The 25,261-nt window shown below is 38.9% G+C and overlaps 1 protein-coding gene across 5 annotated transcripts; it reads left to right on the top strand.

Moving 5' to 3' along the window:
- The first annotated feature begins 1,931 nt into the window (after positions 1–1,931).
- CCDC34 (coiled-coil domain containing 34) lies at positions 1,932–23,478 on the top strand. Of its 5 annotated transcripts, none has more exons than XM_069857461.1 (6): positions 1,932–2,184; positions 6,057–6,189; positions 8,920–9,027; positions 19,510–19,668; positions 21,271–21,400; positions 23,007–23,478. In XM_069857461.1, the coding sequence occupies exons 1-6, from the start codon at positions 1,994–1,996 to the stop codon at positions 23,219–23,221; spliced, it is 936 nt and encodes a 311-aa protein (XP_069713562.1). In that variant the 5' UTR covers positions 1,932–1,993; the 3' UTR covers positions 23,222–23,478. The 5 variants fall into 5 exon arrangements, with proteins under 5 accessions (XP_069713562.1, XP_069713563.1, XP_069713561.1 ...); XM_069857460.1 differs by having other exon boundaries at positions 1,936–2,184; positions 21,271–21,412; XM_069857465.1 differs by lacking the exon at positions 1,932–2,184 and adding an exon at positions 3,121–3,667 and having other exon boundaries at positions 6,061–6,189; positions 21,271–21,412.
- The last annotated feature ends 1,783 nt before the right edge of the window (positions 23,479–25,261 follow it).

Raw genomic sequence — 25,261 nt, 5'->3', positions numbered from 1 at the left:
AGCTTGCTACAACCTCCTTTCAGGTAGTTGTAGACAACAATAAGGTTTCCCCTCAGCCTCCTCTTCTCAACGCTAAACAACTGCAGTTCCCTCAGCTGCCTCTCATAACTCTTGTTCTCCAGGCCCTTTACCAACTTTGTTGCTCTTCTCTGGACACACTCCAGGACCTCACTGTCCTTCTTGTAGTGAGGTGTGCAAAACTAAACACATATTTGAGGTGTAGTCTCACCAATGCTGGCTTCCCTTGTCCTGATGGCCATGCCATTTCTGATACAGGCCAGAAGGCCTCTGGGCACACTGCTGCTCCTGTTCAGTCGGCTGTCAGCCAACATGCCCAGGTCCTTCTCTGCCAGGCAGCTTTCTAGCCACTCTTCCCCTAGTCTGTAGCACCACACGGGGTTGTTGTGTCCGAAGTGCAGGACTCTGCACTTAGCCTTGTTAAACCTCATCCCATTGGACTCTGCCCAGCGGTCCAGCCTGTTCAGATCCCTTTGCAGAGCCTCTCTACCGTCAAGCAGAACAACACTTCCTCCCAGCTTAGTGTCACCCATGAACTTACTAAGGGTGCACTCAATCCCTTATTCCAGGTCATTGATAAAGATATTGAGCAGAACTGGACCCAGCACTGAGCCCTGGGGGCACCGCTTGTGACTGGCCTCCAGCTGGATTTAGTTCCATTTACCATAACTCTTTGGGCCTGGCCATCCAGCCAGTTTCTTACCCAGCAGAGTGTGCGCTTGTCCAGGGCCACAGCAGCCAGTTTCTCAAGCAGAATACTGTGAAAACGGTGTCAAAGGCTTTACTGAAGTCCAGGAACACTATATCCACAGCCTTTCCTTCATCTGTCAAGCTGGTCACCTTGTCACAGAAGGAGATCAGGTGAGTTCCTTTTATAAACCCCTGCTGATTGATCCTCATCACTTGGTTGTCCTGTGGCAGCATGTGCTTGGAGGCTCCAAAGGGATCTAAACAGGCTGGACCGCAGGGCTGAGACCAATAGTATGAGGTTCAACGAGGCCAAATGCTGCGTCCTGCACTTGGGGCACAACAACCCTGTGCAGCGCTACAGACTAGGAGAAGTCTGTCTAAAAAGCTGCCTGGAGGAGAGGGACCTGGGAGTGTTGGTTGACAGCCGACTGAACATGAGCCAGCAGTGTGCCCAGGTGGCCAAGAAGGCCAATGGCATCTTGGCTTGTATCAGAAACGGCGTGACCAGCAGGTCCAGGGAGGTTATTCTCCCTCTGTACTCGGCACTGGTGAGACCGCTCCTTGAATCCTGTGTTCAGTTCTGGGCCCCTCACTACAAGAAGGATGTTGAGGCTCTGGAGCGAGTCCAGAGAAGAGCAACGAAGCTGGTGAAGGGGCTGGAGAACAGGCCTTACCAGGAACGGCTGAGAGAGCTGGGGTTGTTTAGCCTGGAGAAGAGGAGGCTGAGGGGAGACCTCATTGCTCTCTACAACTACCTGAAAGGAGGTTGTAGCAAGCTGGGAGTTGGTCTCTTTACGCAAGTGATAGGTGATAGGATGAGAGGAAACGACCTCAAGCTCCACCAGGGAAGGTTCAGACCAGATATCAGAAAGAAGTTGTTCTCGGAAAGGTCATTGGGCACTGGAACAGGCTGCCCAGGGAGGCGGTTGAGTCACCATCCCTGGAGGTGTTTAAGAGACGGGTAGACGAGGTGCTCAGGGACATGGTTTAGTGGCAGATAGGAATGGTTGGCCTCGACGATCCAAGACGTCTTTTCCAACCTAGCGATTCTATGATTCTATGACTTTACCGGCCAACACCGTGACTATTGCGGCCGGTTCTGCCCCTTCCCGCTCCCGGTCTCCCTTCCCGTGGCCCGCGCTCCGCTCTCAGGCGGGGCGGGGCCTGCGGGAGGCGGGGCGCGATTGGCTGAGGGACGCGGCGCCGCGGGGGCTGCCGGGAGCGCGCGGCGGCCCCGGAAGCGGCCGATGTCCGTAGCTCTGCGGCTGGGGTGCTGCTCGCCGCCATGAGCAGCGGCGCGGGGAGGAACGGGAGCAGGAGGAGGGTTACCCGCCTTAGCCCGCTGTCCTCCGACAGCTCTGAGGGCGACGAGCCGCTCACTCCCTCCGGCTGCTCCCCCCTCTCCCCCGCGTTCCACCTCAGCTCTCCGAGCGGCGAGGAGGAGGAGGAGGAGCGGGCGGCGGCCTGCCCGAGCCGGTGAGGCCATAGGTAACCCCTGCGGCTGGGCCCAGGGCAGAGCAGGGAGCCCCGGGCCGCCCCTGCGTCCCGTTACCACCGCCTTCCCCTCCAGTCCTCTGGGGATGAGAGATTATGTCACGTAAATAGGGATTTGTTTGCAGAGATAAACGCTTTAGGTGCCTTGTTTCCTTTTTACTACATGTTTTCCTGTTTTTACTGCGTCTTTGGGAGCCGCAGGTCACTGCAGTCTTTCTATGGGCAGCTGAATATTTAGGAGGGTTTGTAATATTGACCTGAGCTCCGGGATCTTTGCAGGTTAAAAAGGCACAGCCACTCCTGTTATGCTCCTAAGTGTTCTTTCAGGCTGTTTTGTCTAGTGTAGATAGCTATATTCAGAGTCAGTTTTGTGTATATGCGTTGCACAGGTCTTGTTCCTGTGGCTTAATTTCATTCCTTTGTAATTATATGCAAACTTAATAGGTCTTCTTTCCCTTAGGATCTTCTCTGCGTGACAGGATAATAAATAATCCGTATTCCTCCCTTTAAAACAGAAAGGCGAAGAGCAGGGTGTGCCTGTCTCATTCTGAAATATGACCTTTGCAGTGGAAACTTTGCAGATCTGAGCACCAGCCAGACTGAACTGAGCTAAAAGTGCCACTGGGGTAATGGAAGGACAGCTGAGTTTCATGAGGCTGCAGGGTTCTAGAGTGCATGTCAAACTCCCATAGAGAGCAATGCATGGCTCCCACATGGAATCAAGGAATGTGGGCCACGCTGAATTTGTCTTACAAGAATTTATTGGGAAAGGTGCTGAAAATCTAGGGAAAGTAGTAAAATGTAGTCAGAACCTTCAGAGTGAAAAGGGTATTGGCCTGTTGACGGTCCCTCCTGTTTCAGGTTTTCTGTTGTCTCTCCTTTTACTCCTTCCCAGTAAGCAATTTTGTTCACATGCCTTGAAGATCTGCAGCACTTGGTTCAAACTACTGCACGGCTTTGCAGCTTGAGATACTACTTGAAGCAGCTCTCAGTTTTTGGGCCTGTTGCTGCAGTATTCCCTGGCAGCAGCAAGGTGCAACTGAAGACAACCTCTGTTAGGGCCTGAGCTGGAACAGTCTCATAAAACTCTGTGGGCACGATATATACTTCCCTCATGCAGATGCTGCATCTGAGTAATACTGGTGCTGCGTTGTAATAAGTGTCTACTGAGTGTTCATATAGCAGCTTCCGTATGTAACTGCCAAGATCTCAAAGGCGTAATAATAAAAAACACTTATTACACAGCCACTACCCACCCACCACGCGTATGTACTTACTCTCTCAAAGAGTCTTTTTGTTGTTCTCTTAAAAACTGCGCAAAAATTAGCTGGAGGCAGATGTTTAACGTGGGAAATACAGTATTTGCAGAAGAGAAAAGCTGAAAACAAGGCCTTGTGAAATGGTGTTAGGCGTTTTCATTATGGATCGGTGTTGTATTTGATGGCATGACTTAAATGAGTCTATGGTAAGTGATAATCACAGTATTTTCTATTAATCAGACTTTAGTTCTAATGCCAAATGTATATAATTCAATTTAAGATACTTATTTAAATACAAATGGATGTTTGAGAATGCAGTACTTTTAAGAAGCCTGTTATTTTAATTATTCTGAGGAACATGCTAACATTTCAGAAAATGGTCCCATGAAACTCAAGGTCTGTGTAGCTCAAAATACATCACCAGGGAAAGCATGACTGGTGTCTGGGATGCACACTGAGAAAGACTAGGTTCCAGTCTGGGCTCTAGTGCAATCAGAGAGCTTTAGACATAGTACTGCAGAAGAAGAGGAATGCTTCAGCAGTTCTTCATATTGAACTTGTTTTCTCTGTTTAAACTTCTTTTTTTCTGTTACTTCTTACTTGTATACAATTAGTTTTTAATTTATTACTGTGAATTTTTGTTTTGAGAGGTTAACAGCTTGAACTTTATAGAAGTACTGGTACAGTAAAATACATAGTAAATATTCTTTTTAATTCATTCCTTCTACTTGTCCTTTTCTCCTAGTACAAGGTGCCATAATGCAAATCATGCACAGGAAAAGAATGTATTGAGGAAGTATCTCTGCTCAAAATGTCAAGTCTGGACAAAGTTGTGTTGGTTTCCTGAGTTTGAATGCGTAATACTTTTATCCTTATCTTTAATAAAGTTTTCAGAGAGTTATTTTCTAACAAACTGTGTTGTTATGCATTCTTAAGTAGCATCTCTTATTTTAGGTACCTGTTTGAAAACAGACTCTTAAATTTTTCGTCTTTGCTAATGCTGTAGTGTAAAAACCCTAGCATGCAGCAGGATGTGTTGGACAAAGACAGGCTTGGGAGTGCTTGGCCTCTGCTCTTCTGTCTGAGAGTTGGCTGTGTCAGGGTGTCCTGTCAGTGGCATTGTGCTGCCACGTCTTTGTGGAGGCACAGTATAAAGAGGGTTGGGGGGTGATTCTGTGTGGGGAAAACAACCCTTTTCCAGATTAGTTTTATTTTCCATGAATATGTCATACTATTTATTAAAAAAAAAAAAGCAGATATCTTACGCTTTGGTATCTAAGAGGTCTGGCTTCTAGCACTTAACGCCTGTACTAAAAGTACACGGCAAGAAGAAGTAATCTAGGGGCTGCTGACTTTACTATGCAGTGAAAGCACCTATTTCATAGTAAAAAACTGAGCTGAACACCTTGATCACATACTCCATTTTGACCCTATGAAGAATTTACTGCTTTGAGTGTCTCTCCATGCCCCATGCACACAAACAGCCCCCAACATTACTTCCCTGTTACTTTGTGGTTTCTGTCTGTTCATGTAATTGCTCTCTTAACTCACTTCTTTCAAGACAATACAGGCTACAAGAGTCCTCTACAAGTTAAAGTATGTAAACTAACCTGGGCAGTTTCAGATTATTTGGGCTGGTTTGGTTGCCTCTTCTGTAGCTTGAATTCAGTAAATAATTACTCACTGTAGTGAAGTAGGTAGATAGGTATTTCCAGAGCCCATATGCCTTTTTGAAATACTAAAGTGAAATCTAGTTTCACTGTTTTGTTGTTAAGAAAAAATTCTGTATGAGATAGAAGCAGTCTTATAAAGAAATCTATTGGCATGTTTCCATTTTTTTGATCAGTCAGAGCCTTTTATAGTGTCTTACTTGTGAGATAGTACAGGTATAGAATATTATAAAAGATATTTCTGGCCTGGGGCTAGGATTGCTGCATTATTCATGAGTAAAGAAGTTATGAGTGAGTTATGTAAGATATCCTATTAAAAGTCTAATAGAACCTTGTATACTGTCATCAAGTACTGTATGCAATCCATATTTCTTAAGTATGTTTTCTGTGAAAGGTTAGTAGGATGGAAAATTTTACCTATTACAGTGAATAGATTCTTAATACTAAGGTTGCTTGATGCCATGAATCCCGTTCTATAGGATTTGAAAGAAGAAAAAGTATTCTTGATTATAATTTGCTCATGCTAAAGGCCCCTTGATACATGGAGCCTCTCTGTGACCAAGGTCAGGATGTTAATGTTCAACGTATAATTTCCCTTGTTTTCTGTATGTGAGAAGGAAGGTGACATTTTGATGTTTCTGGTGTTTGTTTTTGTTTAGTTCACAAAAGGTAATACAAAAGGTCTTTTCCACACTTTGGAACATGAACAAGCTAGAAGTTAGTAAGTAGAATGTAAGGGAGCTGCTCAGAGGTACACTAGAAATGCCATTTATCTATTCCAGCTATTGCTAAGCTAGTAGAAAAACAATGTCATTGTTGTCACAATATACTGTAAATGCCATTTTTCAAGGTAATAGCACTGCTTAACTTTTTGATGAAATATATTGCAGATAATATTCTTTCACATTTGTTGTTTTTAATTCAGGAAGACTGAAGACTCTGAGGTTGTAGGGGAAAAAGAAGAGTCGCCTTTGAAAGATAATCTTTCACCGTGGGAAAAATGGTTCATTGGCAAAGAGAAGGAGCTGCGTGCCCGCTTACAAGCTAAAGCTGCAGAGGTGAATACTTGCAGTTGGCTTGATGTTAAGTCTAATAAAAGTTAGCAAGTACCAAATACAGGATTTTCTTTTCCTTTTGATTGCAGAAACCCAATTAGTTTTGTCAACTACTTTTTAGTATCTTGGGCCTTCATAGTTTTCGTATGTGACAGTGCTGACACAATTCATGCTACGTGCATTCTCTTTTGCTAAATGTTATGCTTCACTGAAGTGGTACTATATAATATTTTGTTTTTCCAACTGTCAGGCAATGGTTCAAGTTTAAAGGATTAAAACATATTTATATAATTGATTTTCATCATGGGTACATACGCCTGCATGTAGGTAGCAGAAAACGACAGGGCGTGTGCTAGGTGTAAGCATGCTGAGCTACTTGGTTAGAAATGAGGTATGATGTTGTTACCCACTTAGTGTGTAATTATACAACTGTTCGGTGTCCTTTCCCAGGACCTGTCCAAGCATTTTTTCCCCTCCTTCCACCTTTTACTCCCCTGCAGACAAACAGTTCTTGAATAATGGGGCTGGGGCAGAATTGAGTGAGAGCGCTGTATCTTTTCTTGAGAAATATGTTTGTAGTTGCAGTTGTTTAAAGTCAAACTGGAAATATCATAGTGATTAGAACAGTCATGTCAAAGTTAGGTCATTTCTCATTTTAGTTACTGTTTGACCTTGAGCAATGTCCTAGCCTTTCTGTGATTCATTTTCTGTAGAGTGAATATAGCATAACTGTTACGCTGCTTCATGCTGTTGATAAAACGCTCACAGCTGGAAGGTTCTGGATCAGTCTTTTAGATGCTAGTATAACATCAAAATAGTTTGTTAAACTTGAGGAATATGTTCTGATCCATTAACATTCACCACACTTTTCATGACTTCCTTCTGAGTTCCAGTTTGGTAATTGTGTCTTCCTGGTTTGATTTTTAAGTATAGAAAATGAGTGAAAGTAATTTCTGGTGTCATGGTTTGCATATGGACTTCTCATGTGGTCTTGATGAGGAGCTAAAGCAATTTATTCTTGTGTATCAAACAATAGCATTTATACAGTACTAAATGTAATCTGGAAGGGGTCTCTCAAATATAAATTAGAAGCCGTCCTAGGACAAGTGTTACTTAAAGCCATGTAGAAATTCATGGAATAGGTAAATGTTTTATCTTTAATCTGTAAGATTTTGAAAGCGTTAGATGTTAAACCGCAATATAGGCCACTCAAATAGCTTATATTGGAGGAAAATATACAATTAACATTTTTGCAAGATGCCAGAATAGAATCATAGAATGAATCATAGAATCGTAGAATGATTTGGGTTGGAAGAGACCTTAAAGATCATCCAGTTCCAACCTCCTGCCATGGCACGACTCCTTCCCCTAGATCAGGCTGCTCAAAGCTCAGTCCCACCTGTCTTTGAACACTTCCAGGGATGGGGCATCCACAACTTCCCTGGACAGCTTGTTCCAATGTCTCACCACTCTTATTGTGAAGAATTTCTTCCTAATGTCTAGACTAAATCTTCTCTCCAATTCTTAGCCACTCCCCATCATCCTATATCACTCCATGCTCTTGTAAAAATCCCCTCTCTAGCTTTCTTGTGTGTCCCACAAAATGAGGAACAAAGTATGTGATAGTGATAGAAAAATGTATTACTATATTTGCATATAAAAAGTATCCTAAGAAACGACTATGAAGTTCCAGATCTTTTGCTGACAGCAGCACCAACTCTCCCTGCAAGTCAGAAATATGAGTAAACATTTGGAATGGATAGTGGATGGGGTCTTCTAAGGTACTTACAGTGCTGTCACCTTTTAAGGAAACCAGGATCCCTGCAACACATGTCTCAACTCAAAGGAGGTGTTGGTTGCTGTAACTTTGCCTCAATACAGTTATATTTTCAGGCTCTGTCTGTATTGTGTTTGCTTTGAGCTCTCTGTAGGCTCCAATTTTTCTTGATGTCTTACTAAATTCAAATAGTGTCATAAGAAGAGGGAGTTCTCTCTGAAACTGACTGCAATGTAGTGACCATAAAATTAGTTTCATGAAAGTAATTATATCTGTTTGAATGTATGAAGCCTCACTGAAAAACAGCACTTCTCTGCTAATGCTGCTAGGCATCTCAAATGGTCATTTTAGTCATGTTTTTATTTTATTGATTCATTTGCTTGGAGAGATAAACTGATTGCATATATACTCTATGTCCTGTAAAGATAAAATACTTGAGAATTTCTTCTCCCATCCTCAAAATAAAGCTCATGTTTCAAAGATTGCTAAAATCTGCAATAATTTTGTCTTTAATAAGCTTTGGGTTAAGCCTTAGGGTTCCCGTAGTTCTGGTATTAAACATCACAAGTGATTAATATTAAACTTAGCTTTTGATGCCTTTTTGATGGCCAGTAAACCATGTAAATTTTAAATATTGTAGAAAAGTACTGCTGCAAATTCAATTTCCACTGACTGAAAGGGCCTTTAAATATGCTGAGCAGTGATTTGTTATGTTGAATTTTTTCCAAAGGCTAATTAAAATGCGTATTTTCAGTGCATATTCTAAAAATTGTACATTTCCATTAACTGTATTTAATTTCTGTGTTGACTGTCACCCATCATTTCCAAAATCTTCATGAAGGAAAACATTGAAAATCTAATGCTTACTTTGTTTTAACTGCAGCACTTTCCAGTATTGAGGGTGCTGGTGTATGTGGTCACCACAGATTTAAGCTATATGCTTTTTCTTTAATTAGGAAATGATTATACAGCTTGAAAAGATGAAGCAAAAGCAAGAATGTGAAAAGAGGAAAAGGATAGCTGAAGAGAAGCACAAGGAATGGGTCCAAAAAAAAAGAGAAGAGGTAAATACTGCTTTAGATGCAAATGTTCTAGCACATACCATGTTAAGCAGACATGTGTGGAATTTACTTAGGCTGTTTGGACAACCCTGGTTTTGGTTTGCTGTTTTAATTGAAAATTATAAAACCACACCAACACAGTTAAACATTTTTCTGAGACTGCTTTATTTTTTTTTCCAAAAGGTAATTTGTTTTCTGAGTAGTCAGATAAATGATAGTTCACCTACATCTTGTGCCGTAGCCTTCTGCTAATTATAACTGGGTTTTTGCTCTTCAGTATACCCTACTCTTTCTGACTTCCTAGCTTCAATGCCCAAATGTTTTGGGTAAAGTTTACATCTTAACTGTCTGCAATGTTTTGTACACCAAGTAAAGCCAGAAGAAGGATTTAGTTAAGTACCATTGTGGACAGGCAAATAGCCTGGTAGAGTTCAGAGGGATAATTGAGGTGTGAGGCCTGATACAGGAAATTCTCAGTAGACCACAGTTAGCATTTTTTTCATCCAAAAAGTCATTTCTGAGTGGGATCAGAAATTTTTTTGAGTTCTCTTGAGAGGAATGCCTAAGTCCGGGGTCAAAAGCAGACAGAATCCTGACCTCAGTGAGGCACTGTTGCATGTAACACAAAGCAGCCATATGTACCGGGTGACAAAAATGGGAATGTTTAGGAGGCCTGGGCTTGTTCAGCCCCTGTAGTTTGTGGGCATATGCATTCATTGTCTTATAGTCTGTAGCAATACCAGTTGCTTACAATTCTGCAATTCTGATTCTGAATAAAATCAAATGACAATTGATTAAAAATATCATAATGGCACCTCTCCCCAGTCTCCCCACGTTCAGCTTCTGTAAACTTCTACCCGTTTGGGTCTTCCAAACGCCTTTGTCTTTGCGGATTTATTGATTAACTATTTCTTTTTTATTGTCAATAGAAGCAGGAGGTCTTTTTTGTGGTAATTGCATCAGTCTAGAAGACAGGGTAAAAAAACATATCTGTGTCTACACTTTTTCATATTATGTTTTAGAAGGATAAGGTCATCCTTAGGCCATGTCCCAAGCTTTTACCAAAAGTAATCTGATTTTCATTTAAATCGGATGATTCATTGGCTAGTATTTCCTGTAAACCACACTCAAATCAAGAACAAACTGAACTTAAAAGCTTAGCTGTCTTTAAGATATTAACATTTGTGCTGCATGCATCTTACCACTTCAAGTTTCCACAAGATTATATGTGGATTTGGACACAGATTGAAGGCTAAATATGTAAATTCAGTGATTAAGAAGGTGTTCAAAATTGTGTGAAGATTTCACATGAAGTTTAAGGTTAGATTCATAGGTGTTGACAGTTGCTGTAGTTTTCTTGGGGAGTGTGTATACCTCTCCCAATTGGGAGAGCTCACTTTGTTTCCTCCTAGAAACATCAAAAGGTACTCCTTGAGGCAAAATTCACAGTATTCTTGCCTGAAATATGCATTAAACGCTCACATTTTTCATATCCAGTTACTGATTCTGAGCCCCTGTGTGTAGAATGCAGGAACTGCTTTACTTGACAGGAGGCAGTGCTTTCGTGGATGTTCCCTCTGTGATCAGCACGAGTCTGTATCCTTCCCCATTGCTGAATACTGTACTGACAGGGGAAATAATGGATGATTGCGTACATGACACTTTTCTTCTTCTTGAGCATCCAGCACTAGGAGACACTGCTGGAAAAATCTTTATACTGTGAATGTGAGATACATTTGTGTCAGAAGGAGGATGTTTATATGCCCGTGAAAAAAAACTCTGCTGGTTTTCTGTATGCCAAACCAGTATTCCCACAGTTTGTTTCACGGCAATGTCAGTTGTGCTGCTCTGGCTCTTAAACATAGTTCTTTAGGCTGAGGTTAGGAAGCAAAGCTTGAGCACTATGTTCGCTGGCAGTTTCATTTTTTATTGTTTAATATATATTTAAAACTATATGCTGTGAAAAATGAAAGAATCATAACAATTTAATATTCTACTATGTAAATAGCTTTTGTCATTTTAAAGGTTGTTAATGAAGTAATATATTGTAATATGAGCTATCAAAGAACATCCTGAGCTCTGAATATATTAATGCAAATATGGCAAAATTTTTCAGCTTACTAGGCATTAAAAGGTTAATAAAATCAACTGTCAGGTGCTACACTGGTTCTGTTGATGCCTTTATAATTTTCAGTAAGATACTAGATCTCTGCTGGTCAAAAACAGTCCTACTTTTCTCTCTCTCCTGAGGTTGAATTGTTTGTGGGCAAATAGTAAATTGTCTGTTGTTTTATTGTAGATGCAAGAGCTCTGTTTTTCAGAAGTTACAGGAATATTAATCAAAATATTTCAGCTCTAACAATATCTCCAAGCATGCTTTTGATTGCAGAATAAAATTTACTTGAACCCAACATGATTTTGTATATAAAAAACTAAAATTTATAGCTAAAAACCTTATAGCTAAAAACCTTATAGCTAAAAACTTATAGCTAAAACTTACATTTCTGAGCTACTGTTAGATTTATTTGTAAAAATGTGGACGGCATGATGTTAAATGCTGAGAAGGCATAGTTGTCAGTGTTCAGTGTCATGTTTTCATTATTAAAGTAGCCTTGATTTGAGTGTTATGCAGAACTGGACATAGATCAGCAAAGCCATTAGAATATGCCTTAATCCTTCTGATGTCTTAAAATGTTTGCTTGGTTGCCAATTCCTCTGCTTAGACTCCAGATCGGTAATGAGCTCTGTGTAGGCAACACACAGCTGAACTGTGAAGTTTAAAAAGAACGGAATTCATGTCCTATTTTTTTAATTTTTATTTTTATTTTGAAAAATACGTAAGCTGCTGTCTGTAGCCAGTTTGGATTTTTTTCCCTCATTTGCCCTTAATTTAATTAATTAAAGAAGTACATAGCCTTCTTCTTGGAAGAAGACTTTAGCCTGACAGCCTCATCTCCCGGGGAGGAGGTGCAATATGGAGAAATTGTTAAAGGTTGGTTTATAAAACCTTTGTCTTTCCACTCTCCCTGTCTTCCTTCTTCTGTGACCTCTTATTAATATTTCTCTAAAGAACTGAGCATGGTTTTGGCTGTGGACCTTTCTGTAGTCTCACATGAAATGTTGTCTTCATGTAAGCCTCTGCCTTTATAGTGTGTAAGCGTAATTTGGGTTTAAGACTTGCCCACCTATCAAGAGCGCTCTGTTTACAGGACTATCTGAAAAGCCCCAGTTACATATGACTGACTTCCTAATGTTTTGCCGTGCAATAGAAAGCTTGTTGACCGTAGCAAGTTTCTTTTCTTCGCCCATTTTACATGAACTTTTGATCCTGGGATGTGGAGTCTCTTTTATTCCTATCAGTAACTATGGGATTGAACACCTAAGTAAGATATGTGTAATTGCTGCATTCCTGATTAATTGCCTTCAAATCAAAGTACCAAAGGCTTTGAGAAATGCGTTGTGGATGCATAAACTGGGAATTGTCTGTAAACTGATGTGACTTTAATTCTTCAGAACATTATTGTAACAGTCAGAACCTCTTATGAACTGATGCTGAATAAAATATTAGGATTAAAGATCAGGCCTAATGACAACAGCTTTTTGATTAAATATTAAAGAAAACCAAAAACAGTGATGCAGTGCCCTCCACCCTTTATGTTCTATTCAGTATTGTATCTTCCAGTCATATTTAATCCATCTTTATTGGTACTTCAAAACTACTTTGTTCTTAGAATGCCAATAGAATATGAACTTAGAAATACCTAGAGTGTTCAAATAATGTGTATGCATATGTGTACATGTAAATATTTATATTATATTTTGTTGTGGATTCGCCCCAGTAGGGAGCTAAGCCTCACACAGCGGCTTATTCACTCCCCCGCAGTGGGATGGGGAAGAGAATCAAAATGGTAGAAGTGAGCTGAGATAAAGACAGTTTAATAGGTAAAGCAAAAGCTGTGCGTACAAGTGAAGCAAATAAACAATTAATTCACTATTTCCCCATCGGCAGGAAGGTGTTTACCCTTTGCCAGGAAAGCAGGGCTTTATGTCCCTTTACATGGGAAGACAAATACTGTAAATCCTAACATCCTTTCCCTTCCTCTTTCTCCTGCTTTTATTGCTGAGCAATGTGTTATATGGCATGGGATATCCCTTTGGTCAGTTGGGATCTGCTCTCCCAGCTTCTCATGCACCCATAGCTTGCTCACTGTTGGGATAGAGTGAGAAACAGAAAAGAACTCTCGTGTTTTGGACACTATTTTGATCACAAATCCAGTACATAGCACTACAGGAGCTACTGTGAAGAAAATTAACTCCCTCCCAGAACAGTGTATATATCTGAAATCACAAAAGCAGAATGCTTGCATCCCAGTAACTAATTCTGAAACTCATGTTAACATCCTTTAGTCTTTAACTTCTGTGTAGTACTTTGTCAGATATCACATTAATACAGCATAAAGTTGTAAGAGTGCAAGTGTTGTTACACACTTGACATTGAAAAAACTAATTATTCTAATACCAATGTGGATTTGATTAGCATTTCAAGTGCTTCCTGCATTATTACATAGAGAATAATGCATCACTTATGCTTTCTTAAAAGTATATACGAGCAAGACAGGTGTTAATCATAAAACTTTGATGTTCAGCTTTTTTTGTTGTTAATGTTTTCTTTCATGAATCCCCATGACTTAGTGAAAAATATAATCTTAATGGAAAACAAGTACAGGATGGGAACATTCTATTTTGATACTTTTGTACTGGAAATTTTGTTCTTATAATTTACTTTGCTGGTGGCTGATAGTCTTTGTAAGAAGTGAAAAGCAGTAAGAAATACAAAAGCCTAGACTAAAATAATGTCCAAATAACGAATAACAATGTTATTGGAGCAGACTCTTTCTTGGTGTGCTGCATGATTCCTTCCAGGAGAGGGATGTAGATTCTAAGTCTTACTCCAAAGGCGTCCTGTTTAACATGTATTTTATCTCATCTTTGTTAGTATAGGATGCGGATTGTTCATCAGCTTGACTTTCAAGTTAGAGTCATGTGCTCACTCATGCTAAATTGTTAATTATTTTATGAGGAGCAGAACTGCTTCAACACAAGGGGTGGAGAATCCTGTCATCCCAGCTTGCATCCTGGTAGATGAAGTCTACTCCCCACAGCGGGACATATTAGTTTGAACCCCCTCAGGCAGAGAGGTAATGAAATCTGGATCTTTCCTTGTCCTGAGTTGATATTCGAACAGCTGAACTCTTGCTCTGAGTCAAAGCAGTGGTTGCTGCTGCATTTTATGTAGTCTGATGCACTGTGTTTTTTGCTGACAGTTTAGACTTTAAAGAGATGCTGAGATGTTCACCTTTTTCAAGACTAAACCCTTTCAAGAAATGTGTTTGTGAAGAAAGCTTAAATATCTAGCATAAATACTTTCCAATCTTGAGAACCGACTACGTTTCAGAATTAAATTTTCTGTTTATATGCCCAAGTTTCTCTTTACATATCTAAAATTTTTTTGTGACTCTGTGCTTAATTTCTTAGGGGTTGTTTTTCTGCATACTGTGTTTTTTTCAGCATCTAGATCTGGAGTACTTAAAAACAGACTTTTTTTTTTTTTAGTGCAGTGTTGATGTGTCTTTATGCATAAACTTTTCTGTGAGGTAATGCATGGCCAACGCCATGGTTATAATTTCAGGTTGCACCTGAATCATACTTGTATCCAGACCTTTAGATTTCTGAAAGTAGAATGAAGCAATTTCTTATGGTTAGTATTAGAATGAGTTTTAGGTTGAGTTATGGAGGAGGAATTCAGGGTAGCAGATGATAAAAATACGAGTGCTCATGTATTTCAGCAGCATTCGTGGAGTCTTCAATCTTCTGAAACCCTCAAGAGCGTTCAGGGACCAAACGTGCTAAGACTTTATGCTTATTACACACATTGAGTATCTACATAAAGGGAACACAGTTTGGGAGAAAGATGCATGTATATATCTACTTGTCCAGTTACTAGACTGCAGTGGGGTCTGCATTGACTTTCTGTGAGCATGAACAGTAAATCATTGTAAACCCGCCTGTCAGTAGGCAACTGCAGCTCAGTGTTCTTTCACTGACCTCCTTTTTATCCTCTTGTTCTTTTCACATGCCGGTTCTAGAGAGATTAAAGAAGTATTTCTGTGAGCTAGGCTTGGTGACTGAGTTATGTAATAGGGAGAGATCAAAAAGGTAATAACAGTTGGCTGAACATCCCAGATTTCTGAGGCTGCCAAATATGATTGACATTCAGGATTATTATGAGGATAAATAAGGAAATTGAGATGTATGTTCTGATGTTGGCAGTGTGGACTTTTCCTATATTTTGCCATCAGTTAGCATAAAGTGATGCTAGAATATGGTAGATAAGATCTCAGAGAAACAGCTGTGAAATAGAACCATCAGTCATTGGGAGAAAATGTCACATTCTGCAGACCAGAAGATGGGAGAAGATTGCCATGAGAAGTATCTTAAAAATATAAACCACAACATTAATTTCTGGAAATATTTCTGTTCAGTGGCACTCTACATGGAAAATGCAGAACAAAAAGCAGCGCTGCACTTTACCCTTTCCAGCCCCTCATTTAATCATTGCTATGAAAATACAGAAATACATATTATATTATTTTTCTTCCAGTTGGATGTAGTGTTTCAGTTTTGATGGGGTTTTGCCTGGAAAATTATTTAATATTTCAGCCTTCTGTATGGAAGAAAGTGGGATGCTACTTCAGATTTTAAATTCCTTTGACAATTCTCCATGTCTGATATTTCTGGAAAAGTTAGTAGTTCTGCTGATGAGCCATTGGTTTGTTACTGACTTGGTGAGACAACTTACTGAGTCACCATCACTGGTCCGTGGGACAGCTGGATTTGTTTTCGGTGGGGGATTTCCAAATACTGACCTAGCCCAGGATTTATTAGGTTCTGAGGCTTGATAGGATCATAGCCCAGAGCAGTGAACCCACAGGGCAGATTTATATCCTTTCCCTGTAATAATGTGCTTTGGGTGGGGTGGTGGGAGAACGAGCCTTTCTTGCAATGAGTAATTGGATGTTTTACAATCAATACCTTAATTTATGTAATACCTGTAATCATATTTTAAAGTATATTTTAAAGTAGATTTACTAGTGGTTTAGTGAACAGATCATGTATATTTTGAACACAAGATCAAAGAGAATTTTTAAAACCTATTCTGACAACACCAAGTATAAACAAATTATATAATTTCCCTCCCCCATATATACGTGGAAGGAGAGTGAAAAGAGGATTGAAGGACATGTACATTAATATGCACATTCTTAGCGTTTTTGATAGGCTTGTATAAGGGAAAGTAATGAGGATGGGGGAAGCTGAGAAGGCCAGGGTGACAGGAGCTTGACATGGAACAGGTTATTAAAGCAGCTGGGAATGTGGTGTGTACTAACTTTATGAACGAAAAGTTGTTTTGTGTGTGAGAGAAAGAGGAAGCGTTTCTGATTTGTCTGCAGAGTAACTTTTAGGCAGCTGCAAAGTCTGCAGTTCTGCAGGGAGTCTCCCTGTCTTAAGGATGTCTCACTGGAAGTAAAATTTCACAATAGTTGTGGTTTTCACGGTAGCGTGCATGGCATATTATTGTTTGCGTAGGACCTAATGAAATTTTAGGTTGGCCTAGGTAGTAGCTAAACTCATCTGAAGTGTTGTGATTAAAGATACATAATTCAAGGAGCTTCCCTGCCTTTTAATTACAGTCTTTAGAAAAGATTTTAGTATATTTTCTGCTTATAATTATTGTCCATTATTGAACAATTCCCCTAGGTATAGAAGGGGCCCATTTTTTCCTGTTTTCTCCTGTATTTATTTTCATGCTTTTTATATGATAAGACCCTTAGCTAAAGACTGTCGCTATGCCAGAGCCTTAATTTTGTAACTTAGTTTAATGTGCAACAGAGATAAGCCAGCAAACAACAGGATTTGAAATCTTAAGCCTTCTTCACCAATGGTTTTAACTCACTGTTTTAATATGTATCTCTCAAATACATTAATGCTTTTTATGTGTTCCAGACTACCATTGTGTCGAAACAGGAGTTGTTGAGAGATGCATGCAGGGAATATTTGGTAATGAAGGGACAGAGGAACAGCACTGAATAAATGAGAGTAAGATGAATCTTAGGTGAAGAAAGAGGAAAAGCCTAGACAACTGCTTATTTGGTTTTCAGGCAGCTGATACTTATTATGTGCACAGTTTGCCAAAAATAGATTATTTTTCCTTTTTAACTTATTTAAACATGGAAGGGTTTGTTTCATGATAATAAAGATAATTTCCATTCTTCACTAATACAAAAATATTTCAGAATCTCAACTTTTTTGTTCTAGAATGAAATTAATTTTTTTTCATTTGTCTTAGTTGTAAATAATAATTTTATCATGTGTACAGGCCTTACAGACAGTCATATCGTTTCCATTATTTTGTTGTCGTATGGAGTTTTACATTCCAGAATGTGCATTGAAATTGGAGTGTATTCATGTCTGACCATTTTCTCTACACTTCAAAACAGATTCAGCTGATGTTAGCTATTATGTATTAGAAATGAAATGAAAAGAAAAGAAAAAGAAATGCAGTTAATAGCTAATTGTTTTATGAAATTGTGCAATGTGTGCACAAATTTTGATAGGAATGGTTGGACTCGATGATCCGGTGGGTCTCTTCCAACCTGGTTATTCTATGATTCTATGAAATAACTTTCTGTTTTGACAAAAGTATACCAAAACAGGTACTGAAAGTATCCTCATGGTTTAGGAGAAGCAGTATCCACCTTGGAGGTTATGGTAAATACAGTTAATAAGCATAGCTTGTAAAAGGCAGAGAAAAAACCACAGTTAATATATAATTTAGCTGCCAGTGTTAAAATAGTAGTAATTCTTCTGGTGCTGGCAAACACAGAACGGGCACGCTAACTCAAGCAGTTCTGTAAAGCGACTTCTTTTGCTATGAAATCTGCAGGTTGGCTTTATAACATGCTCAGAAAAAAATGAATGCCAATAGTAAGCTAAGATTTATTTCTTTAAAGAAATATTTCTTTAGTGTGACAGTTTCATGTAGTGCGGATAAGGATTCAAACATAAATGCATATATTATCCAGTACTGTGTCTTACAAAAATTGGCAAATGTTTTAACCTGAAAGCAATGCAATTTCTCTTTATTGGCTCTGTTTTTGCATCATCATCTCATCCAATAAATGGCAAAAATGAGTTAGTATTTTGCAGGGGAATATAGACTAAAGTTTTTATTCTGTATGTTGCAGCTTAATGGGATTACTAGTAAGTTTTGGTGCAGAGCATAAGGACTGAATCAGCATATATCCATTGAGACCAGACTGAGAGAACAGTGCTGGCCCCTAGTTCCAATATTATGGCTCCTACTTCATTATGCATAATTGGATTTTCCAGAAGTGCAGTAAATCTGGAAAAAAGATATGGGAGGGGACCAGGAAGGGAGCAGGGCAGAGCTCTAGCTTTCTGCCTTTTTGTACATATAAGAGGTGAAATGGGAAGGGAAGTCTATTCCTGCTCTTCTCATCTTTTCCATTTATTTATTATAATTTGCAACTGTAGTTCTAGACATTTGACATCAACTCTGCGAACTGTAATAATGCTAAGTCAGCATAAGTTCCTGCTGGACTACACATCCCTTCTGTTCAACAGGGGTATACGGGGGAGCATACAAGAAGAAGATTTCTTATGAGAAACCAATGCTTTTATTCAACAACTCTTTTCTCTAAGGTAGAAACTTTGATCTCAAGTCTTCTAGCTCTCCTGCGAGTCATGTGCACAGCTTGTCTGGAAAAGATTTTTGCCTCTGTGTTTATGCAGGTTCTTCAGAGCTGAGCAAGCTTAAGCACAAGCGGTACTGAATCATTAGAATCCCAGACATTTCGTAAAGGTCACAGGGAAGGGAAATGAGAGCTGCTGTTAGTCTTCAAATGAAAATACCGCCTTCTCCAGATCAAGGAAAGAACACTGATAGGTGCTAATTTGCTTAGAGTACATTCCCCAAAATTTTGTGTACCATTGGGTACAGACACACTGAAAAGATGTAGACGTCTGTGTATTGTGTCTTGCAAATTATATAGGCAGCAGTTTCACCTCCCTGTCAGTTACACCAGAATGTGTTTTCTCATTTTCCCTTTCATTTTTTGAAGAGGAGAAATGCGTAGATTGATTTATAGAAGTCTGTATGCTTATTCGCTTATACAAAATCTGGAGAATACTGCCAAACATGAACTGGATTTTCATGTGAACCTCTTATTTTTATACCAATTTGTGCTTAAATATGCTGAACGAGCTTACAATGTGACTTATTTTCAGGGTTATGATAATTTTATTTGTAAATATCTAATAAAATTAACTGTGTTCCTCAAAAGACTTGCCCACTGAAATATACTTAAAAGTTTCTATTCTCTTTCTTTGATCTGTTTCATGTAGGAAAGAAGGGAAAGGGAACGAAAGTTGAGCAAAGAAATGGCAGAAAAAGCCACAAGGGAACTAGAAAAAATGCAATTACAAGAAAAGGCTGAAGTAAAGTATAAAGAATGGTTAAAGAAGAAGAGAGTTGAAGAGGCAGAAAAGAAGAAGAAAGAGAAGGTAGTAATCAACTAATCATTTGGGTGGGGATACCTAATCTTTAATTTGTATTAAATATGATGTTTGATTAAATTGATTACAGTATATCGAATGGCAGTGTTGTACATGAGAAAAACTTCCAAAAGTTGTGGTGTTGGTACATGGAAGATGTTGAGGTATGGTCAGCAAAGCAAAGTGCATATTAATGCGTTTTTGTAAATAGTCTTTGCAGACCCACTGCAGTTATGGTATGATAAGGGAAAGAGAAATACAAACTGCACAGTGTACCTTTATTACTCAGTCTGTTGCAGGTGACCCAGGCAAAAAATAGGTGGCATTATGCACTTTTTTTCTCCCACCACCACTGTTACATTATTATTATACTTCCACATATTTCTAATTAAAAGCATTTTATGTCTGCCCGTACCAATCTGATGCTAGATTTATTTATTAATTTTATTTCATTATGTTATTGATTAATCATGTATTAATCTATGTATTTTTATAGTAAACTTCAGAAGATCTCTCACTTATTGTAAACTTCCTAAAGTACGGGCTTTGAGGTCTTCTTGTTGTCTAGAACAAATGCTGTAATGAGGATGTGCTTGTGGGAATCACCCGAAATTCCTCTGAAATATCACACATTGATAATGATTATGCCTGAAAACTAGGAGGTGTGTGACCAAATGTTCTATCTGTGAAGTTGATTGATTTTATATTAATTTAATGAACATTTCAGTGTAATTTTTTGCTAGGATATATATTATTATACGAGTACCACACCACTGTTGTAGCCAAGTGTGAGTAGGATTATGGTGACAACAATTTGCCTATATTCCTCCTGTAATTACAGTAGTTGCTTCTTGAAGTGCAGAACACACTTCCAAGTAATTCACAAGTGCGCATAAAAATTTATTTGGATTAACTTTAAAATACCGTAAACTGTTTCAGTTTTCAGGCTTTAATTAATGACCATAATTTTGCAGTCTTTCAAAATTTCCCATATAATTAAAACATATATCAATATTCTATACTGGTAGTGTTTATTTCCAGCTTAACAGACTGATTCTTTGTCTCTGCTGAGCCACTAAATGCACAGCACAAGGGCCTTGAGACCCAAAAAATTGAAAATTATCAAGTGGACTTAACCCATGTGCATTCTTTTAGTCTTGTCTTCATTATGTAGGTTCTTATCAATTAAACTTCTGATTCACGCTCCAGGCTTGTAGGTGACCCAGTCATGGCTGATAAAGGGCTGTAAGAATATTGGCTGAATGGGAAGAGCGGATGGCTGTCCCTGAGGCAATAGCCTCTTTAGGCTAACTGCAGCCCTGCTCATCTGCCCATTATGTTCAGTATAGATTCTACATGGAGTCTTCCAAAACGTTTCTGAGAAGTTTCTGTCAGAGAAACACTGGATTAATGTGGAGGTTGGGTCTTTTTTTTTTTTTCATATTTAAAAGAAAAAATGCAACTTTTACATTCTTGGGAAAATGTATTTGTATTGGAAAACATATTTGAAATAAATTCAGCAGTCTGGAAATTCGAAAAAGATTTATTTACTATTTTGTGTATGTTGTACAGTGTTTTATCTGTGAGTAACATAGATTTTTTTATTTTAAGGAAAAAGAAAAAGAAAGGGAAGCTGAACTGCAGGAGAAGAAAGAGAGGTCAGAGAAAATTTTCGAGGAATGGTTACAGAATGCTAGAAATAAGCCATGCCCTGTTTTAAATGGTTATGGCTTCCCACGTGGTAAGTCTACAGGTTTGTACTCCTGCTACACGTATGTAGTGACTTAGGTTTGTGGTTCCTTCCCTCTACTCTTTTAATGTAAAATGAATCCTGATAAAGATTTTTATTCGGTATTTAATTTGATACATGGGAATAAATAAGGTATAAGTTGGAGAAGCTTTTACTCTGAGACCCTTTGGGAATTTTTCAGAGCCCATCATATTATCTGGGAGGAAAAGGATACTACTTGAGAGAATAGTGTAGAATACCAAATTATAACTGATTTTGATGTCGTCTTCTTTGTCAGACATAGGAATACTAGAGCAAACCACTAGTTCCTGTGAAGCACATCAGTTATCTGGGCACCCTTTTAAGTTAGTGTTTATGTTACAGTAGCTGTGTGCCACCTCATTGCACCTGAATCCCCCTTAGAAAAGAGGTATTTTTGTGTGACACAAAGATTAATAAGAAGCTGACAGAAGTCCTGTCTGAAAAAGTAGACATGGGAATCAACCTGTGTCCTGAGCTCTGGTTTCGTTTCAATTTAGCTTTGTACTTGCATCGCATTTTCTTGGCTTCTCTCATCCTATTCCTTTTTCTGTTTTAAAAGGAAGTGTTAAAAAAGAATGCTGTTGATAGTGTGGTGTCTTGTGAGTCTCACTTTTTTTTTGTATTTTTTGTCATCCTACATGTTACAAAATCAGAAAAGCAGGAAGAAATAGCATTGCATTTTATGCTTGAGTGCTTAATTAAATTTTCTTAAAAATATATCTATACTTTTGGTTGAGTTTATTTTTTTCATAGAATTAAAATCATTGTTATTTGAATTCACAACAGAAAATATTTTAGGATCTAAATTCCAGGCTTTCTATAGTTAAGAAAACGTATAAAGCAGATGAACAACCTTTGCTCTTTTGCTTACATATGTTTGCCTTTGTGTTTTGTTTTGGACCTTCATTACTTCCTGACAGCTGCAGTCACTTCTTTAAGTGATTTCTGAAAAATATTTTTATATTCAGTCATGTTCATGCAATAAAATTTGTTATAGACTTTGTTTTACCCAACCACATGATGTATGCAGTGAAATTTCACTACAGACTAATGACTGATAGGGCAACATATTCCTTCTGTTGCATTTTAGGTTTTCTGATATTTCTTTATGGGCCCAAAGTTATTAGTTGCAGATTATTAATGTATATGTGGATAATTAGTGTATTTTTCTCCTCAATAAAATGAAGAATAATGGTTAAGCAAAGATGGAAAAATATGAGAGCTTAGCATATGTGGTGACAGGAAGTTATGTTTATAAATTCTTTGGAATAATGCAAAGTAGTAAATTTGTAGAAATTTACAGCTTTTAAGTATACAAAGGGCTGAGCATTCTGACTGTTACACAATATTTGACAGTTTATTTTTTTTAATAGAGATAAAAATATGCCAGTTGTTGGTAAAAAAGGTGGAAGATTTGTTACTTTGAGTCATTTAAATTGTGATGTGCCTATGCTGTCTTCCTCTTAGGATGCTGTTGTGTCTTTCTTAGTGCAGATGATTGTTATAACTGTTTGCATTGTAAAGCTTGTAGTATAAATATTCCTTTTTAGTTATGTGTGTTTTCTAAACATTTTAGGGTGTGCTAATGGAAATTGGTACCCAGTTCCAGCATATTGTAACCCCATCCCTTGGAAACCTGTACATGCACCTCCTCCAAAGGAAGACAATATTCATACTAGGAAGAAGAGTAAGAGACCTGCATCTTGTCAGTCACATGCATCTTTGCCTATTGTAATTTATAAACCCAAGAACAACCTTTGTGTTGGATCCTTGTGCAGAAAGCAATTATAGTGCAGAAAATAAAACTGTTCAGTGAACTGGGCTGTAAATATGAAGTTACCTGTAATTATATGTCCAAAACAGGCTGCTTTTTTTAAAAAAAAAAAATTTGTGAACACGTTTTGTATTTATGACAAACTGACTAATCAGCTTTTTAGTGCTTTTTTAGTATGTTGCATTTTAGTAAAAAAAAGAAAAAGTCATTTAGCCAATTGTAACGGAACTGTACCTCAATACCAATAAAATGCACAGGATACCTTCTTCCTTTCCTCCTCTTTCGTTGTTGAAGGAGTTCTTTTGTGTATGTGATTATTCTTTTGGGTCACATTATTACTGAGTTATTTTAAAGATGCTAATTATAACAGACTTTAAAACAATTCTTGGCTTAATGTGGAAGGAATTCAAGGCGTGCATACAGTTGCAGAGCTATGATGTCACTGGGATCACAGCAATGTAGTGGGATAGCTTACATTGCTGGAGTGCTGCAATGGATGGATACAGGCTCTTTAGGAAGCACAGCCTGGGGCATTGACGAGGGAACAGAGCTGGAGGAACACATGAAGTTTTGCCTGAGGACATATGATAAGCTAGCTGAGACCTCATGAGTTAAGATTGTAAAGGGAGGTCAAGGTGGCCAGTGGTGCGGAGGGCATCTGCTGCAAACCACCTGATCAGGAAAAAGTGTGTGACATTCTTCAGGCAGCTGGAATAAGCTTCATGCTTGCACGCCCTGTCTTACAGGGAGACTTGACTCACCTTAAAGTCTGCTGGAAGGGCAACACAGCTGGGTGCAAGCAGTCAAGGGAGTTTCTGGAGAATGTCGGTAACTTCTCAAACTTCCTAACACTTTCCTAAAAGCTGGTAAAGAAGCTGACAAAGGGAGAGTCTTTGTTTGACTGGATATGTGCAAACAAGGGAGAAGTGGGATGGCAGCTTTGCCTGCAATGACCGTGTGATGGTGGAGTTCAGGATCCTAAGCGAAGGGAACAATTAGCAGGATCACAACCCTGACCTTTGGAAGAGCAGATTTTGTCCTGTTCAGGAACTTGCTTGGAAAAATCCCATGAAATATGGTCATCAGATAGTAAGAGTGGTCTAGGAGTGCTGGTGATTTCCAAGGATTGTGTACTCCAAGCTGAAGGTTCATCCACCCCAATGACAGAAAAACCAAGCAGGAATGGCAGAAAGCCTGCATAGATGAACAAGGAATCTCTGACAAAAAATTAAATATAAAAAGGAAGCATATCTTCAGCAAAAGGAAAATTGAGAAAAATGTGGGCCCTTTGCCACATGGGACAGGGGCTTGGTAACAATGGATACAGAATAGGCTACAGTACTTGGTGCCACTTATTCAGTATTCACAGGTCCCAGTATCTAGGGGGAAAATCTGCAGAAAGGAGGACAGTGCTGCTGGAAGAGTATCAGCTTAGAGAATATCTAAACAAACTGGATATATGCGAGCCTATGAGATCTGATAGGATGCACCTGTGGAGGTGGCAGACATCATTGTAAGGGCACTCTCCATTATCTTTGAGAGGTCATGGCAATCTGGGGAGTTTCCAGAGGGCTAGAAGAAAGCAGATGCTGATCTTATCTTCAAGAAGAGCACGAAGGAGGATCTGAAGAGCTACAGACCAGTCAGCCTCACCTCAGTCACCGAGGAAGGTGATGGATGGGGTAAAGGTGGTCAGCAGATTCTTCAGCTGCGTTAGACAGAGTCGGCCAGCGAGCTGAAGGAAGTGATCCTTGCCTTGTACTCAGCACTGGTGAAAAATACTGAACGATCTCTTGTCAAGTTTATGCTTAAGACATGATTTGTAGCCTTACTTTGAGTGGATCAGTATATACAATGAGCCTATGACTGCTCATTCTAGGTAATGCCAAATGCTAACGAGACTGCAACAGCTTACAGTAATTCATGTTAACAGATTATTTGGTTTGGTTTTGTCCGTAACTTATGATATGAATTGGTGTAAAATCTCATGTATAGACTTTCCCAAAGGACCTTACGTTCACCTGCTGTTAAAACAGTGCAAAGCACATTATTCAATT

Source organism: Phaenicophaeus curvirostris, chromosome 5 (genome assembly GCF_032191515.1).
Source record: "Phaenicophaeus curvirostris isolate KB17595 chromosome 5, BPBGC_Pcur_1.0, whole genome shotgun sequence".
Lineage (NCBI taxonomy): Eukaryota > Metazoa > Chordata > Aves > Cuculiformes > Cuculidae > Phaenicophaeus > Phaenicophaeus curvirostris.
This window is presented reverse-complemented; position numbering and strand designations above follow the sequence as displayed.

Bases quoted from the DNA above. Each gene is read 5' to 3' on its own strand.
- CCDC34 (XM_069857460.1), top strand. From the start codon at position 1,994: ATGAGCAGCGGCGCGGGGAGGAACGGGAGCAGGAGGAGGGTTACCCGC. The intron at 6,190-8,919 runs GTGAATACTTGC...TTCTTTAATTAG, and splicing joins TACAAGCTAAAGCTGCAGAG to GAAATGATTATACAGCTTGA. The intron at 9,028-19,509 runs GTAAATACTGCT...TGTTTCATGTAG, and splicing joins TCCAAAAAAAAAGAGAAGAG to GAAAGAAGGGAAAGGGAACG.